This window comes from Ursus arctos, unplaced genomic scaffold (assembly GCF_023065955.2).
Source record: "Ursus arctos isolate Adak ecotype North America unplaced genomic scaffold, UrsArc2.0 scaffold_12, whole genome shotgun sequence".
Lineage (NCBI taxonomy): Eukaryota > Metazoa > Chordata > Mammalia > Carnivora > Ursidae > Ursus > Ursus arctos.
In genome coordinates, this window is record NW_026622786.1 from 11,832,883 (window position 1) to 11,848,337 (window position 15,455).

At 34.9% G+C, this 15,455-nt stretch overlaps 1 protein-coding gene across 3 annotated transcripts in view; it reads left to right on the forward strand.

The window, feature by feature from the left end:
- The window catches only part of TRIM33 (tripartite motif containing 33), a 115,929-nt gene that overhangs the window by 77,105 nt on the left and 23,369 nt on the right, over positions 1 to 15,455 (forward strand). For all 3 annotated transcript variants that reach the window (XM_026483693.4, XM_026483694.4, XM_026483695.4), the window contains exons 5-11: positions 2,125 to 2,241; positions 5,004 to 5,118; positions 7,215 to 7,361; positions 7,837 to 7,954; positions 9,354 to 9,628; positions 10,432 to 10,596; positions 14,126 to 14,326. In XM_026483693.4, the coding sequence (XP_026339478.1) occupies positions 2,125 to 2,241; positions 5,004 to 5,118; positions 7,215 to 7,361; positions 7,837 to 7,954; positions 9,354 to 9,628; positions 10,432 to 10,596; positions 14,126 to 14,326 (1,138 nt within the window). The remainder of the gene's footprint in view (positions 1 to 2,124; positions 2,242 to 5,003; positions 5,119 to 7,214; positions 7,362 to 7,836; positions 7,955 to 9,353; positions 9,629 to 10,431; positions 10,597 to 14,125; positions 14,327 to 15,455) is intronic.

The following is a 15,455-nucleotide window of genomic DNA, read 5'->3' on the forward strand; positions in this document are numbered from 1 at the left end:
ATTAAAATACACATCTTTTTTTGCTGTTTAATGTCTTACACAAATTATAAAGTGTTATTAGACTTTGCAGACAGGGTTTGGGTTTTGTTGTTTTGCTTTGCTTTAAAAATGAGTTCTTAAAAGACATAAAGTGGTCAGTTTTATGATGTATATTTTACTACAATAAAAAAGTTCTTTAAAAAATTCTTAAAAGCAATGCACAAAATAATAACCTCATTTGCTGAATGTTCTCTATTACACCAGTTCTCATATTGCTGTATATTTTGCCTTCTACCGCCCTCCATTTTTCCTTTACCTCTTGAACCCGAGCACTTATCTTACCAAACTTTCCTCAGCGTTCACAACTTTTTAACCTTTTCTCCTAAATTTACCTTAAGTGAAACCTTCACTGAAGACACAGACATCTAGATGCTCACAGTCTTCCTCTTAATCTCAGTTCCTACCTTTCGTCGTTTTAGTATCCAAATAGACAGTTGTAACTTTGTCAGTATCTTGAGCTCATTTCCAGTGACCTTCTCTTGACCGTGCCTTAGCTAGGCATTTAATTTTTGGGTGCTACCATAGACCTTACTTTAACTGGAGCATGTAGACTCCCAAATCACCAAAGGTGCTGATCTCTCTGGCACAGTCCATTGTTCAAGCTTGTTTGTGCAGCTTTGCCAGCTAGTGTTCTATTCTGATACCTTATCTGAGCTACTGTCATAGAGTTCTAGCTGGTCATCCTGTTCTCTCTTCTTTGGATTTATCTTTTATATTTCTGCCTGACAATTTTCCTGGAACATAAATCTGATTATTACATCTTGGTTAGAATTTTTCGAGCGTTTCCCATTACTGAGAAGATAAAATCCAAACATTAGCATGGTATACCCAGCCCTTCACAGCCTGAGTCTGGATTTTATTAATTATTATCTTACATTCTGACCTTTGCATGGCTTTCTTTGACTAAATTGAAGTCTTTGTAATTCCCTAAATATGGCTGTGTATTTAGCATATGATAATACTATTCTGACTTCTCTGTGAAGCTTTCCTTAGTATTAAGGCTGTGTTCTTTTTGCAGACTATATGTATCTCCATTATAGTTCTATCACAGTACGGTATCATTTCATATCTGTGCCTATTTATTACAAGAATATGAACAATAATGGATTTTTTTTACTCATGTATCCCTAGCATACAGAAGAATCCCAAAGATATTTGACTTAATGAGCAATTTACACAAAGGAAATAAAACTAGGAAAGAAAACCATTTTACCTTCCTAATAGCCAAAGAACTGTAGTCTTTACTATCAAGTGTAAATTTTCACACAATAATATTAGGAAATAATAACAGACACCATTCATGTTGACAAAGTTACAATAAAACTGGTGTTGGTGATTTTTAATTGGTTCAACTCTTTTGTGAAAAATTCGACTATATAGTATGGAGAGCTGAAAAATTGTTTCAAGTGGTGATTGTAAAGACAAGATAAAAGTCAGATATAAAATTGCACATATTATATATACTTATTTTAAAATACATAATAAAAAGACTTAAGGACTATATATTAACAGTGGTAGTAGTGGGTTTATGATGTTAAAACTACAGGTAGTTTCCCCACTTTTGAAAGTATTTTCTATAATGTTATATTTTATGATTTAAAGTGTATACAACTTATTCCAGTATTTGGATTTTTAAAAAATGTAATTCTGAATCAAAATTCTAATGTAAGAGCACTTGAACAGTTTTTGAGTTAATTTCTTTGGTCTTGCAAAATGGCTTCTCAGGCTTGAAAGGGAAGGGATTGGTAGTTAAAAGTTGCTGTTAAGGTAAGATGTGTGAGGGCAGCATAGAGTGTTGATCATTTAAGTAAAGTCTTAAGTTTGAGTCATGTAGCAATTCATTTTAAGAATTTTAATAGTACAGGGCGTGATCCCGGTGTTATGGGATCGAGCCCCACATCAGGCTCCTCTGCTAGGAGCCTGCTTCTTCCTCTCCCACTCCCCCTGCTTGTGTTCCCTCTCTCGCTGGCTGTCTCTATCTCTGTCGAATAAATAAATAAATAAATAAATAAATAAATAAATAAATAAAAAGAATTTTAATAGTAAATTTTCCATTTTAAATGTAGTTTTTGTTTTTGTTTTAAGATACCAGTTTTTGGAAGAAGCTTTTCAAAACCAGAAAGGTGCAATTGAGAATCTACTGGCTAAGCTTCTTGAGAAGAAGAATTATGTTCATTTTGCTGCCACTCAGGTGCAGAATAGGTAAGTGTGTTGTCTTAAAACCATAATTTCACTTTAAGAATTATTAAACACAGTAGGTCTATTTTATGTATGTTTTCCTTCTATATTAAACATATATAGGAGACATATTTTTGGAGGAGTAAATGATACAGGTTTGAGTTTGGATTATAATATTTGTTAATTAAGTAAGATTTAATTCACCAAAATTTTGAATACTCTGAAAATACATCTTTGACTGTTTTATAATCAACAAAACTCTAGACTTTGTAAAGCCTTAAATAACTGGAAAAAGCAATTAATACATAGAGAGTTGAATTACAAATTTTAACTATGTGGAAAACATAGTATAGAGGAGAGGCTATGAAGAATGGTGGGTAAATTTACCTTCCCATCTGTAAAACAAGAATTAAAAATTCTACTTCTCTTAGTAGTAGTATTATAAGATGAATGTATAGCACAGTTTGTGGCACATAGTAAACCCTCAGATTTTAACTGTTGCTATTATTTTTATCAATAATACCATCACTATTTAAAAATTTTATTCAGGTTCATTTCTAAATGAACTGAATTTATTTATTGATAAGGCAAGTTGGAATAAGTTCCATAAATGAGTACATTAACAAGGTGAGAACTCACTGTAGAAAGATGAACACTTGGAGCTGGCATAATTAAAATCTGTATATTCCTGAAGGTATGAATAGGGTTAATAAGTGTTTATTTTTCAGTGTATTTATTTTTCAGTTTCACAAATATTGAGACTTTTAGGTACTTGTAGAATGTTGAAGTTAATTTATGATGATTAAAATGATTAAAAATTACAATAGGTACTCAAAAGTAATGAAATAGATAATGAATGAATAGTACATTATAGACTCTAAGGTGGTAGAACTTTCATCTTAACTTTCATCTTAAGAAGTGATACCAAAAGAAAATAAAGGCTACTCTGAGGTTGTAGATGTTACAATGCAGTTGACCCTTGAACAACATGGATTTGAACCGTGGAGGTCCACTTTTTGCAGATTTTTTTTCAATAAATATAACATTTTCTTTTCTCTAGCTAACTTGATTGTAAGAATATAGTATGTAGTACATATAACATAAAAAACGTGTTAATCAGCTGTTGATGTTAGCTGTAAGGCTTCTGGTCAACAGTAGCTATTAGCTAAGCTTTTGGGGAGTCAAGAGGTATATGTGACTTTTTTACTGCATGGGGGTAGGTGCTGTGCTGTTAACCCTCACTTTGCTCAAGGGTCAGCTGTATATACCTACACTAATATATTACATACACTATTCATGGATGGTTAATTGTTATGAAAATGTCAGGATGTTTTAGTGATACTTCTGTGTCGTGGGTGATATTGGAGAGGGTGGTAGCTATCTTCTCATAAATAACAGATGAATGTCCTTTTCAGAGAAAGAATAGTGAGTTGATTCATATGGCAGTCCCATATTTTTGTACAGATGTTTTGTACATATTTTGTATATGTGTTTCTGAATCTGTGTAGAGAAGTAGAACAAGAAGTTTATGTGTTAAAATTGCAGAGCGTTGGAAAGACTAATGATTTCATCTCCAGAAAGATTTTTTTTTTTTTAAGTATGGAAAGCTCCAATAATACCCCTTTGGACACATTCTTTAATGACCTATCTCCATTTTTTAATGACATTGATTTCTTTCTCCACAATTGAACACATAGTAGACATGTTTAAATCTAATGAGAATCTGACTATGGCTAAGTGTTCTCTGCTTTTAGCATGCTTAATGATTTTAGTCTTTGGCTGAATCATTTTAAGTCGGAATCCTATATTATCCATAGTAATCAGCACTCTTATTTTTAAAAAGACATCTTCCACTCACTTTAATAAGATAAGGACAGAATTGGATAAAATTTTCTAGTAAGTGCCCAAACAAGCGCAGATGTGTAGAAAAAGGAGGGAAAATTGCATTATAATTACTCAGATTATATTAAAGTTACTCAAATTTGAATTGGGCAAATAAAAGACATTTTAGAGGTTGAAAGTACGGGTGATATTTTGTAAAGAAGTAGAACGTATAAAAGTTGAAGGCTACTTTCTTTGATTGTTTAACATTTTATATATTTATATTCGTGGGACCCCTCCCCTCCATGAAATAGGTATCAGCTATTTCATGTCTGCAACCAAAACTTTAATTACCAAAATGGGAGCTTATACCTATTCTAAAACATCTGACAACTCTTTTACAAATGGATTGAAGTTGTTTTATATTCTTAATTCTGTATAGTAGGAAAACTATTTTGAGAAGAACCTATGGAAGGGGGAGGGCATGTATCAGAACCCACATTTGAAGTGGTTAAGTTGTAAGAGAAAATAAATGCTTCTAAGCTTAATTCCTATTATTTCAACACATAATTACTGTTTGCAACATTGTTCTTTTGCACATTGTTCTTGAAAAATGTTAAGTAGATCCAACTTGCCAGATTTTTAACACTAGACGGCAATTGTTGATGTCAGATGTTTATATATCACATTCATGTCATCGGAACTAAAGGAGATTGCCATCTAGATTAATAAACTGGCCTTTATGAACTTAATTTAAAATTACTAAATATTCCGTTCTTTGTATAAATAACTTGTTTGGACCAAACTGAGTGCTCAGGTCTACCGAAACATAAGTTGTACATTTTGACAAAGGTTTAATTTTAATTACTCGCTTTAAGTGCCCCGTTGGATGAATTTCTGTAACAGTTGATGATTCAGAGACGTAGGATAAGTTGATAACCTAATGATGCATTTCTCTTATTCAGGATAAAAGAAGTAAATGAGACTAACAAACGAGTAGAACAGGAAATTAAAGTGGCCATTTTCACCCTTATCAATGAAATTAATAAGAAAGGAAAATCTCTCTTACAGCAGCTAGAGGTACGGTTCAAAGCCAAAATAAAACAAAAACTGCTTCTGTTGCTCTTTAGCTGTTTTTAATGTTTATTGAAAGCTCTTTTAGATTGGTTGGGGGGGCATGGAAGTAAAGAAAGTTAAAAACATTTTTTTATTTCATTTTCTATTGGAAAATAGAGCTTTATTGAGTTAGTTAATTTGCAGCCCAGTTTAATAATACTGATTTTTAGCTGTATAAATTAGGAGATAGTGTTGCCCTCTTAGGAATGAAAGAATTATTACTAAAATGTTATGTAAACAAAGACAAAGCCAACCTGCTACATCCTCCCCATCCCCACCCCCCAAGATAGGGCCTCAATTTAACTTTTACATGTGAATGTATATAGGAGTCTACTTGAGTCCTTTGTGTGTTTCACTTTATTTTAAAAATATTCCATATAGTTTTGCTAAAAATGCTGCTCATTTTGAAATTTGTAAACTTTAAACTTACTGATAATTTTGTTATATTGTTTTTGTGTTGCATATATTGAGATTAATATGTAGATTTAAATTTCTAGATAAGAATCCAGTCAATTTGTGAAATCCAGACTAAGTGTTAAACAGAGTTGCCTCTACTGACCACAGTTCATTGGTTTTCAAAATTTGGTGCTCTTTAGTAGGCCTAGATGATACAGGGTTGTGTTTTCTGCACCATTAAATGGTAGCAATTTAAACTATGTATTTGATTTTTTAACTTCCATTACTATTAACCTCAAATTTCCACGGTAGTTTTTTTCCTGTTCCATTCCTTCATAGAACATTGTAGAAATGTTAGACACGTAGTTACATACAAATGAAAGAAATATGTTGGCAGTGTCATTTCTGAATTTTGTCTTTTGAAATATATCTTTTTTTTGAGACACAATTGTGAGATTAAAAGTACTCTCACACATACTGTTCAAGTTGGAGGTCTCTTTCCTGTTGTATATCCAGCTGATGCATTTAACTCTACTACTTTTGTTTTCAAAAGGACTGTGTGAATGGAGAGCACCGAGCAGCAGCGATTTTTGATAATCTTTTAAGTTACTGCAAACACATTTTAACTATAGGTCTAAAATCATGTTCTTAAACTGTTTCAAGAATTTTTGAGTGAAAAGATGCCTCTTAATACTAAAATATACAAAAATACCGAATGATAAATCTGCCACATACTTCTAATATGCTGAATTTAAACAATAGATGTTTTCTAGTATGATATGTTCTTAAACTTTGTAAAATAGAGGTTTTCCTAAGCTTTGTAAAAGGGATGATTTCCAGGGAAGTTGTGAATCAAGCTTCTATCAGTTGAATACTTTTATCCCCTGTTTTACATTATGAAATGAGCAACTTGTTTTCTTAGGGGAAAAAAAAATTTCAGTAAATCAAGTTGAGGCATTAAGAAAATTGTTAAGTACCAAAATGGTTAAGATAGATTGTTTGGCATGCCAAATGTCAAAGAGTGTAGGACATCACCTGTTGCTTCTAGGAGTTCTAGTTCCCAGATAGTTTAATTTTCCTTTGCAGCATTTCCCCCAAAATTGGTCCTTCAACTCTTACTGACTTTCTTGTTCTTTATGAACTTTTGTCATTTCAAAAGTTTCCCTAACTCTGCTCTTAGAACTTCGGAATTTATGTTTCTCATTTTGTCTTAAGTATTTAAAGGAAGAGATTTTAACTTTACCCCATGCTACACCAGTAGGTGGCACTGGCAACACAAAATTTTCTTTGGTCTGAAAAGTATAGAGTTGAGTATATCGTATTTCTAAAGGTCAGCTCATTATGCCATAGAGTCTGTGTATTGGATCAGCCTAATAGACACTGTTCTTAATAAAGACATTTTCATCTTCTGAAGGAAAAGAGAGACATCAACTAACATTAATTTTTATATATCTGGAATGTCCCTTGTTAGCTTAGAGAACTTAAGTTTTAGTTCTGCTTTTGTTTGCGACTTTTCTTTTGATCAGAGGCTCATTAAATAATGAGGTGCTTGTCAACTTATCCTAATTTTAAGAAGTAATGTAGGTATTGTGTTCATTTGCATTAAAAATTGTGAGTTGAATTTTTCATATAGAATTCTTCATTGAATTCTTGTTCTGTTTCAGAATGTTACGAAAGAAAGACAGATGAAGTTACTGCAGCAGCAGAATGACATCACGGGCCTTTCCCGGCAGGTGAAGCATGTTATGAACTTTACAAACTGGGCAATTGCGAGTGGCAGCAGCACAGCACTACTGTACAGCAAGCGTCTGGTGAGACACATAGTCTAGTATATTTATGGTCTTTAAGTTGACTTTATTAAGGTACTTACGTTCAGTGAACTGCATTTGTGTAAAGTATAGATTTTGCATTTTTGCAAATGTAACCGCCACCACGTTAAGATACAGAAAATTTCCGTCACCCACAAAAGTTTCCTTGTTCCCCTCTACTCCTGACCCTAGGCAACCATTAGTCTGATTTCTTTTATTTTCTAGAACTGCATACGAATGGAATCATACAGTATTTACTGTCCTGAAGATACCTAGTATCATAATGCAGTTTATCACCAGAAATGTCAGAAGTTCAAGCATGTGCGTTTGATTGCTAATATAGATAGCCTTTTAAACAGATACTGTCTTATCTGCGATTGACATTGTGGGGCTACATGAGTTTTTTATGTCTATCATGTATGTTTTCTCAAGTGATACTTACAATTTTTAAGACTAATGTGAATTTTTTCCCTTTAAGATTACTTTTCAATTGCGCCATATTTTGAAAGCACGGTGTGATCCTGTGCCTGCTGCTAATGGAGCAATTCGTTTCCATTGTGATCCCACCTTCTGGGCAAAGAATGTAGTCAATTTAGGTGAGAAATAATTAGTTTTATGAATGTAACTGGGAACACTGAATTAGGAGGAGAAAACATCTAAAGCAAATTTTAGATACTTAAAACTTCACTCTAACATGTAAACTTCTTGGAAAATATGTTCCTCATTGGAAACTCACTTGAGCTATGTTCATGACCTCTTTAAGAATGTTGAGAATCGCCTATGTGTAGATTTTAAAAATGTGTATCATTGCTAACTTTTCCCCCACATCTTTTAAAATTGATAATGACTGTTTCATGTCGAAAACTTAGCAAATGGGGCTTCATTCTCTGGAAGAACTTATTAGATGCTTAGTAGTTTGTATATTAATTGTACCAAATTGTCCACTAGAGAAGGACCTCCAGGATGCTGATGTGTTTGAAAGTCATGTACTGAGGAATGTTTGAAAGATGAGAGTAGCTCTTTTCCACACAGAAGAGAAATGGACTTCACTCTTGTTACTCCACAGTGTGGACCTGCGGACCATAGGTGAAAGTTACAGGGAGACAGACAAACAGCTCAGTTTACAACGAAGACCAAAAACCTCCCGACAATTAGAACTGTCTACAGATTGAGTAAACTCACTTTCAAAATAGTCAGGTCCTCACCATTGGAAGTTGTAAAAGCAGAGGTGTTTGGATTTCTCTAAAAAAGTAATCTTTGTGTATATTAAAATTTGAATATAGCCTTAGATCAGGCATTGGCAAGCTGTTTTTGTGTGGCATGGTAGCTAAGTTTGTTTTTTACATTTTAAAGGGTTGTAAAAACAAATGAAAATAAAAGAACATATGATAGATCTTTTGTGGCCTGCAAGGCCTAAAATATCTGACACATTAAGAAAGTTTTGCCAACTCTGCCCTGTGTAGCAAACCTTCCTAAAATTTGCTTTCTATTCGTAGAAAACAGTGGGCTCTGTGAGAGGCAAGGAAAATTGTCATTTTTAGGGACGTAAGTGGTTGAAACATTCCACGTTTCCACAGACAGTTTGGGAGTAGTGTCATACTCTGCCCTACAGACTTTGGCGATTCAAAGGCAGATGGCATCAGCATTAGCAATCTTAGGTATCCTTGAATCTTTCCGGGAGAATTGATTTTGACTGACTAGATGGGACTCCTCTGATAATGTCTCTTTCAGATCTTTAATTTTCTCTGCATTTGTGTAAATAAAGAACAAGGGCAGGTAATATATTATTCTGAAGAATCAAAAGTCAGTTATTTGGCTTTGGACTATGTTTCTGATCTTCATTATCTTTAAACCTCGCTCCCATCTCTGCTGTACTGTCAGAAGCTTTGAATGCTGATAGTTGTCAAAGGAAGGAGGAAAAGATAGTGACTAATCCACAAAGTAGATGATTTAATCGTTTATATGCAAATTATTCTCATTTTTTAAATCCTTCAGGTAATCTAGTAATAGAGAGTAAACCAGCTCCTGGTTATACTCCTAATGTTGTAGTTGGGCAAGTTCCTCCAGGGACAAACCACATTAGTAAAACCCCTGGACAGATTAACTTAGCACAGCTTCGACTCCAGCACATGCAACAACAAGTATATGCACAGAAACATCAGCAGTTGCAACAGATGAGAATGCAGCAACCACCTGCACCTGTGTCAACAACAACAACAACAACACAGCAGCACCCTAGACAAGCAGCCCCACAGATGTTACAGCAGCAGGTGAGTATTATTACATCATGACATTATTGACAAAAATTATGAAGGCCTCAAGATTATACTCTGTCCTGTATGGATGAATTACACATTTCAACGTTACTAGCAGGGACAAAGCTCAAAGAGTTTAAACATTTGCTCTGGGTTTGGAAGTGATTTGGGGGAGATGTGAAGAAGGGTATTAAGTAAATACTTAGCATGGGAAACAAAATTAACTTACTAATACTGTGGAGGAGCACAGGATTTTATCCCTCCATACCAGATATTTTTGGTTTTCCACACGTGGTTTTGGGCCAGAGGGCCAGATAGTTTTTGCCTAGGATCTGGGAAGTTCTTAATTAATTATTTATTTAAGAAGAGGGTGGGGCTAGAGGGAATCTAGAGCAGCCTCCACACTGAGTGTGGAGTCCCGCACAGGGCTTGATCCCACGACCCTGAGATCACAACCTGAGCCGAAACCCATGAGTCGGACACTTAACCGACCGAGCCACCCAGGTGCCCCAGTCTGATAAGTTCTTTAGGTATTTGTTCAAATCATTTCCATCCCTGTATCTCTCCTGATCTCCTCTCCCCCATCCAAATCAAAACCATTAATCCAGGGTTGGATAAGTTAATGTTAATAGGCTTTAAATACACACATATATACTGAGAGGAAGGGATTGGGGCTAGAGATGGGGAGAATGTGACTTATATTTTTTTACTTTATGCCCTTCTGTCCTGACTGAATGATTTGTACCATAACATTTTATAATTGAAAGGTAAATTTATAAAAAATATTATTACATAAATGCAATTTCTGCCTTTTGTAGCCTCCGAGATTGATCAGTGTGCAAACAATGCAAAGAGGCAACATGAACTGTGGAGCTTTCCAAGCCCATCAGATGAGATTGGCTCAGAATGCTGCCCGAATACCAGGGATACCCAGGCACAGCGGCCCTCAGTATTCCATGATGCAGCCACACCTCCAAAGACAAGTATGCCTAGAGTTACATTTGTAAGAATCATACAATTTTAAAACTAAAAGACATCATTCTTCTTAATCAGTTGGGGGTGGGGGCTTGTGGCCATTGTTACCTTTGAGGATTTAATTAATGCTGTGTATCTTCTTGTCCCAGAAAAATACACATACACATGAATTCAATTTAAGAGCCTCTTTAATGGCCTTCAACCCATTATCATTATATGCTGTGGGTTAAGAACCTCTGATACAGTCCAACCAATTCATTTTACAGAAGTAAAAAACAAAGGAGCGTGTTACTTATCCACAATCACAAGAGGTAATGGTAAAGTCAAGATTAGAACCTTAGTTTCCTAAAATTGTTCCTCTGCTCTTTTAATGTGGTGTTTGGAACCTAATCTATAAAAAGGACTTTGAAAACAATAGAGCCACGCTCTATGTAATTTATTTATTTATTTATTTCTTCTCTTTGCTTATGTTTCTTTTAAGGATATAGATGTGCCTACTCTTAAAAATTAATGTATTTAGAAATGTTTTCTGATTTTTGCCTGAACAGCAGGGTTATACTTGAATAGGAGTTAAGATTATAAAATCAGGCTACTTTTACATGTGATTTCTAGTTATAAAAGAATATAGTTCATTTTATAAATAAAATAAAATAAAAAATAAAATCCTTATATCATTCTTGTAAACAAATCCACTAGAATCCCAAATACCACAGCAAGCTTTTTTTTGAAAGTCAAAATTTTATTGTGTTTTCTCCTTGGACTTGAAGTCCTCTTCTACTTTCTCTGTAGAATTTTATCTTAATATACTTAATTTGATAGACATAGATCTATGTTAGTTGCAGTTTTCTGCAGGAAAAATCTCTCTCAATTTAAAAATTTTTAAATTTCCAGCGACAATAAGACTATTATTAAACTTAAAAAGATTTTTTTCTGGACCAAATTTTCATTACAGTAATTCCTATACAATTGTTTAAACAACATAAGTATATTTACATGGTTTAAGAATATTAGGTAACATAATAAGTAAAATTCTTTTAGATATACATTTCTTTATGAGATAGATGGAGCCTTTTTCCCCTTCCTGTGCATTTATATATATTTGTATGTATGTCTGTTACTTATTAGAGTAAGTTAGAATTCAACATTAATTTTTAGTATTGTTTTTTTTCTGGTTTTGTTTTCTAATGATCCTCAGGAAACTGGTTCCCAAAAGCATGTATCTGGGAATTAAAAGAATTTTTTCATTTCCCTCAGTTTGAACTTTTGTAGGTTATAAACTAAAACTCAAAATGAGCTATCAATACTGTTTGATAAATTTTTTTTTTTTATCATTCGATAGTTTCTTCAGGTCTTTTTGTTTTTGTTGATCATCAGGTATCAGAACCCACTTAGAGATCTGTTACCAGGTTTTTGAGATGGGTGTGTTTTCATCAACTTGACACTCATACCTTTGCTTGTCTTTCCAAGAGTATTTTCTGCCCTGGGGCAGTATGCTAGATAAGATTAGGATTGGGTCAGAGGTATGCTGTTTTGAGGTTGGTGGGAGACGGGCAATTGTGAAAGAAGTAGAAGCGGTGAACCCGCAGACTCTAGCACATTCTTAGGGAAATCAGGTTTTCTTTAGAAAAAAATAAATATGCAGGTTGAAGAAATGGACATTAATTTCCTTAAAGGTGTTAACATACCCATGTACCGGTTAGTATGTGGAAGCTGCAGAATCAGGCTTCAGGGCTCCTATAGAAATCACTGAATGTTAGAATTTTAAATGTTTAAATTTCTGACTTATTGATATATGTATAATTTGTTTCCCGAAGATTTTTATCTATATTACCTTAAAGATGATCCTCCTAATGGTCCCTCACAATGAGACAAGTGAGGTATTAGACACATTTCTAAATTACTGAGATGTGATTTGCCTAAAGTCACCGAGTATTACAATCAGGAATCGGTGTCTTATTTCTGTTTGTACATTCATTGTATTTTTCTACCTGATCAGTTACAAATGCACAACTACACCATTTTTTTTTTTTTATTTTTAAAAAGACAAAAGAGTCAAAGAGGAATATAAATAGAGCAATGGCTTTCCTAGTCTGATGTTTGAAAACTTTGGGGGCTTCCAGATCATCTATTTATGTACATCTTTATTCTGAAATAACATCATATCACCAGGTTGACAAGTCAAAAATTACTGGCAGGTCTGCCTTTTCCTAAATACTACACAAAAATGAAAAAGAAAATGAAAAGCTTAAGTTTGAATTATGATTTTTTTTATAAGTTAGAGAATGCTTACTCTTTTTTTCCAGTTTTATTGATTAATTGATGTACATCACTGTATAAATTTAAGGCTTACAGCATAATGGTTTGATTTACATATATTGTGAAATGATTGTCATAATAGGTTCTGCTAACATCCATCATGTTAAATAGATACAATAAAAAGGAAAGAAAACCATTTTTTTCTCCTTGTAATAAGAACTCTTAGGATTTACTTTTTTTTCTTTTCAAATTTTTTATTTAAATTCTAGTTAGTTAACATATAGCACAATATTGGTTTCAGTAGAATTCAGTGATTCATCACTTACATACAACACCCAGTGCTCATCACAACAAGTGCCCTCCTTAATACCCATCACCCATCTAGCCATCCCCCACCTCCCTCCATCCACCCTCAGTTTGTTCTCTATCTTTAAGAGTCTCTTTTGGTTTATTTCCCTCTCTCTTTTTTCTTTTCTTTTTTCCCCCCTCCCATATGTTCATCTATTTTGTTTCTTAAATTCTGCGTATGAGTGAAATCATATGGTGTTTGTCTTTCTTTGACTTATTTCGCTTAGGATAATACACTCTGGCTCCATCTATGTCATTGCAAATGGCAAGATTTCATTCTTTTTGATGGCTGAGTAATATTCCGTGTGTGTGTGTGTGTGTGTGTGTGTGTGAACACCACATCTTCTTTAGGATATACTTTCTTAACAGCTTTCCTATATATCATACAGTGGCCTTAAAACTGTTGTTGTATTGTACACATGTTACATCCGTAGTACTTTTTATCTTATAACTGGAAGTTTGTACCTTTTCCCTTTTGACCACCTTCAGTTCCCCCTTCTCCACCTCTGGAAACCACAAATCTGAACCGTTATTCTATGCATTTGTTTTTGTTTTAAGATTCCACATATAAATGAGATCATACGGTATTTGTCTTCCTCTGTCCATCACTTAGTGTGATGCCTTCAGGATCCATCCATGCTGTGGCAAATGATTGCCATTTTTTATGGCTGAATAATATTCTATTCTGTATACAGACACACATATACATTTTGTACGTGGACGGACACCCACATACATACCATTTATCTGTGCATGGACACAGGTTGCTTCTGTGTTTTGGCTATTCTTAAGATAATGCCTGCTTCTTTGTTTCTTAGTCACAGGTGTCAAACTCTTAGGTATCTTTCCTAAACTAAAAATTATTGTGAAGGTATAGTTCATATTAGGATATCTTGGCAGATCAAGTAATGATAACATCTTTTTTCCTAACAGCACTCAAACCCAGGGCATGCTGGACCCTTTCCTGTTGTGTCAGTGCACAACACCACAATCAATCCAACCAGCCCTACTACAGCTACGATGGCAAATGCAAATCGAGGTCCCACCAGCCCATCTGTTACAGCAATAGAACTAATTCCCTCAGTTACCAATCCTGAAAACCTTCCATCATTGCCAGATATTCCACCCATACAGGTTTGTATTTAAGTTGACTGAGAGATTTAAAACCTCATGTTAATTGGGGAGTTAAGGGTGTATCTCTCCTCTCCTCTCCTCTCCTCTCCTCTCCTCTCCTCTCCTCTCCCCTCCCCTCCCCTCCCCTCCCCTCCCCTTCTTTTGCAGGAGCAACATGTTTTGAAATTTCCAAAGAATAGAGCATAATATTTGATTTTTTAAAGTTTTGTGTGCTGAAACTAGCATGCCTCAATATTTTAAAGTTGTATCAACTTTGCTAATCTTTCTGCCACTTGCCAGCAGACAAGCCTTCTGTTAGATAAAGCACTCCTGCTATGAGTTTGGAACCAGAGAGGAGACCCAGGACCAAAATGTGGTCACATCTTTGCCAGTCTTCTGTTAGGTCCAAAAGGGATGGTGTACCCCTTGTGCAAACAGGTTGCACTAAGAAAGGAAGAAGGTGAAAGGTCTAGATACCAAACACTTGGTGGAGGTGGTGCCTACTGAGAGAGAAAGTGATGGTGAAGAGTAGAAGATAGAAAAGGTGAAGGGACGCTGAGGCTTCTGTCCCTTTCACCTGTAGCATTTTCCTGAAGAAAAATATCTTGCAGTGCCTTCTGAAACTTCATGAATCCATTTGAATTAAAAGCATTTTATTAAAAACTATTTGGGGGGGGCGCCAGGGTGGTTTAGTCAGTTAAGCATCTGACTCTTAATTTTGGCTCAGGTCATGAGCTCACGGTCCTGAGATCGAGCCCTGCATCAGGCTCTGTGCTGAGCGTGAAGCCTGCTTGGAATTCTCTCTCCCTTTCCCTGTGCCCCTCCCCCCTGCATGCACGCTCGCTATCTCTCAAATAAATAAATAATTTTTGATGCAGCATACAAACTTTATTTAAAACAAAAGTAGGGGCGCCTGGGTGGCACAGCGGTTAAGCGCCTGCCTTCGGCTCGGGGCGTGATCCCAGCGTTATGGGATCGAGCCCCACATCAGGCTCCTCTGCTGGGAGCCTGCTCTTCCTCTCCCACTCCCCCTGCTTGTGTTCCCTCTCTCGCTGGCTGTCTCTATCTCTGTCAAATAAATAAATAAAATCTTTAAAAAAAAATAAAAAATAAAAATAAAACAAAAGTAATAGACAAAGTCAAACAGACA